The sequence below is a fragment of the Penaeus japonicus genome, unplaced genomic scaffold (assembly GCF_977035675.1).
Source record: "Penaeus japonicus unplaced genomic scaffold, GWHDUDI00000001_assembly GWHDUDI00000040, whole genome shotgun sequence".
NCBI lineage: Eukaryota > Metazoa > Arthropoda > Malacostraca > Decapoda > Penaeidae > Penaeus > Penaeus japonicus.
Genome location: NW_028234442.1, coordinates 3,902,739 through 3,905,238, shown reverse-complemented (window position 1 = coordinate 3,905,238; position 2,500 = coordinate 3,902,739). Strand labels below are relative to the sequence as shown.

At 38.9% G+C, this 2,500-nt stretch overlaps 1 protein-coding gene across 1 annotated transcript in view; it reads left to right on the top strand.

The window, feature by feature from the left end:
* Window positions 1-2,500, top strand: part of LOC122252974 (uncharacterized) — a 93,014-nt gene that overhangs the window by 75,395 nt on the left and 15,119 nt on the right. The window contains exon 3 of the mRNA XM_043015711.2: window positions 1,976-2,124. Coding sequence (XP_042871645.2) covers window positions 1,976-2,124 — 149 coding nt within the window. The remainder of the gene's footprint in view (window positions 1-1,975; window positions 2,125-2,500) is intronic.

Sequence of the window (2,500 nt, the reverse complement as noted above, 5' to 3'; positions counted from 1 at the left end):
ATGTAAGGTGACGGAAATATATCAATTTAATATCCACCGAACCGTAGTTTCATCCCTCTCCGCTAGGGTTCCGGGATCTATTAATATCTTAACTTCTCACATTTCAATTATAACGCGTCGTGATCATGTCAATTAGCAAGATCATTAAATTATAAGACATGACATACCTGTGATAACATTATGGCTTGATATATAACTCTGATCGAGGCGCTAAAGGTAAGTGACACTTCATTAATTAAGAATTAATTAATCTTCAGTTTATAAAGCCTGCAAAGATAAGATCGGAAGCTTCTTGAATGCTTCCGAAATGGCGCGCTGCTTTACCCTTGCATCTCTGACAGTTTAAAATGTCTAGATAATTATTGTAGAATGTGTGTCTGTGCCTGTCTGTTCACTAAAATCGAAAGGAAATCTATAGACTTGGCATATTTTACGGGTAGTCGGGAATATTTTTGAAAATGCGCAGTTCAAAAAAGAAAGAAAGAAAAAAAAATCGGGATTTTTCTTTGGGTGTATTTGGTCAAAATAAGCCTTTGGGCACGGGAATTATAACATGTAATACATACAGTCTTGAGATAGAGAGAGAAAGAGAGAGAAGATAAGGAAGAATAAATGGAGAACGTAGAAGAGACATTTTAAAGGCCACACATTTTTATAGCCATATTATCTACCTAAATGAAACGATTTCAATAAAAACGCACACCACCGCACTAAATTAGACTTCAAATAATCCAAACCCATAAGACAAAATCAAAACCACTTCCCATCGTCAATTCCATTAAAAAAAAAAAATCAACACGAAAAGGAAATAAATAGACGGAATATTCCCAAACCTATCGAGTGGTGAGGATAACCTAGCTTTGTTTACAAACAAACGCCACCGGCAGGTTTACGCTGAGGGAGTGTGAGTCGCCACATGGAAGATTTCACGGGACTTCCACTTGAGATCTCTGCATGTGCAAGAGGGCCGAGGTGTGACAAGAAGCCGTAACTCCTGAAGCGATAGAGCGATAATGAATGGGTAATGGGAGTTTGAAAGCCGCCCTTGAAGAGAGTAATCATGCAGCCGTTTAAAATGTGTGGGGGGCACTTTAGTGGAAAAAGGAATTCAGCGTAAGTTCGGTCGTTAAATTTTATTTTCCCTTTTTTTTTTCTTCTCCAACTGTATTGATGAGAGTAGGTGTTCGTTCACTGACGCTAGGAATTCATTTGTAGAATAGGTAGATGTTTAGTTTCAGAGAAAATCGTTGCTCCATTTGTCATAACGTGTTTTTTTTACCCGGCATTTGTATTACAAAGACATTTGTGATATTTCTTATGATTTAGTTAGTAAAGAATGGTCTTATCATAAAATCTTATATACCAAGGAGATAAAATCCTGATAAAATCTAGAACATGCTTTAGATAAATTTGATATCCAGTAAACAAATATGTAAAAAAAAGAAAATAATAATAAAAATCCAAAAGAAAAAAGCTAAAGAAAAAAAAGAAAATATTTGAAACCTGGTATTTTCACAATGTTTTGGGAAATTTTCCATGCCTCTTTTTTACGGTCTAGAATGCGGAAAATTTGGTAAATCTCCGTTTCGAAAGCTTTATTGGCCAAGAACACACTCTCTACTTGTTTCCTCAAGTACAACCGTTCTGCGGGGACATCAGGGACATTACAGCTGATTCTTTTAAGCGTGAGAGAGAGAGAGAGAGAGAGAGAGAGAGAGAGAGAGAGTAAGAATCAGAAAGAGAGAGAGAGAGAGAGAGAGAAAGAGAGTAAGAAGCAGAAAGAGTGAGAGAGCGAGAGAGAGGGAGGCACAGAGAGAAATTCTGTAAATTCTGTAAACAAAAAGAGAGTTCTCGTATTTTTCCACAAGAAAAAATACAAGAGCGAATAAAAAAAAAGAAAGACATCAAATAAATACCACAATGCACCATACCCCATTTAAAAGCCCAAGCATTCATTCCAAATTTCTCTTTTCAGGAATACTGGAATCGGGTTCCCGGAAATGGTTCTACGGCTCGGAGGACACGGGGCAGCCCTACCTGGCGACGGAGGAGCTAAACATGACCGCCATTCTGGACTACACTGTCTCCATGCCGTGCCGTGTCTTCAATCTCAGGGACAGAACGGTAAGGTTTTTGTTTTTCGTCTTTCAATGTTGACGTAATCAAGGATGGTGGTGACTAATTGAATCTAGGATTACGATATTAAACACTGAATATTTCTTTTCCATGCTTACTCACACCACAGGCACGCACCAACAAACGCACACTCGTACACATACTCACCAGTACATCACACTTTTGGCAAGATAACAGGCGAAACCACTCCCAAGAAAGTCTACGGGAACGACCATCCTGATTTCACACCCGCGCGTAAATCTTCCCCGATGGCGTTGACATTCGCAACTAGAGCAGGGCGCAAGGTGATGACTGCAAATGATTAACGTGCTAGACGAATCATGGTTATTATATGCGAAAGCCGGGGCGGTTCTGAGATCATTCA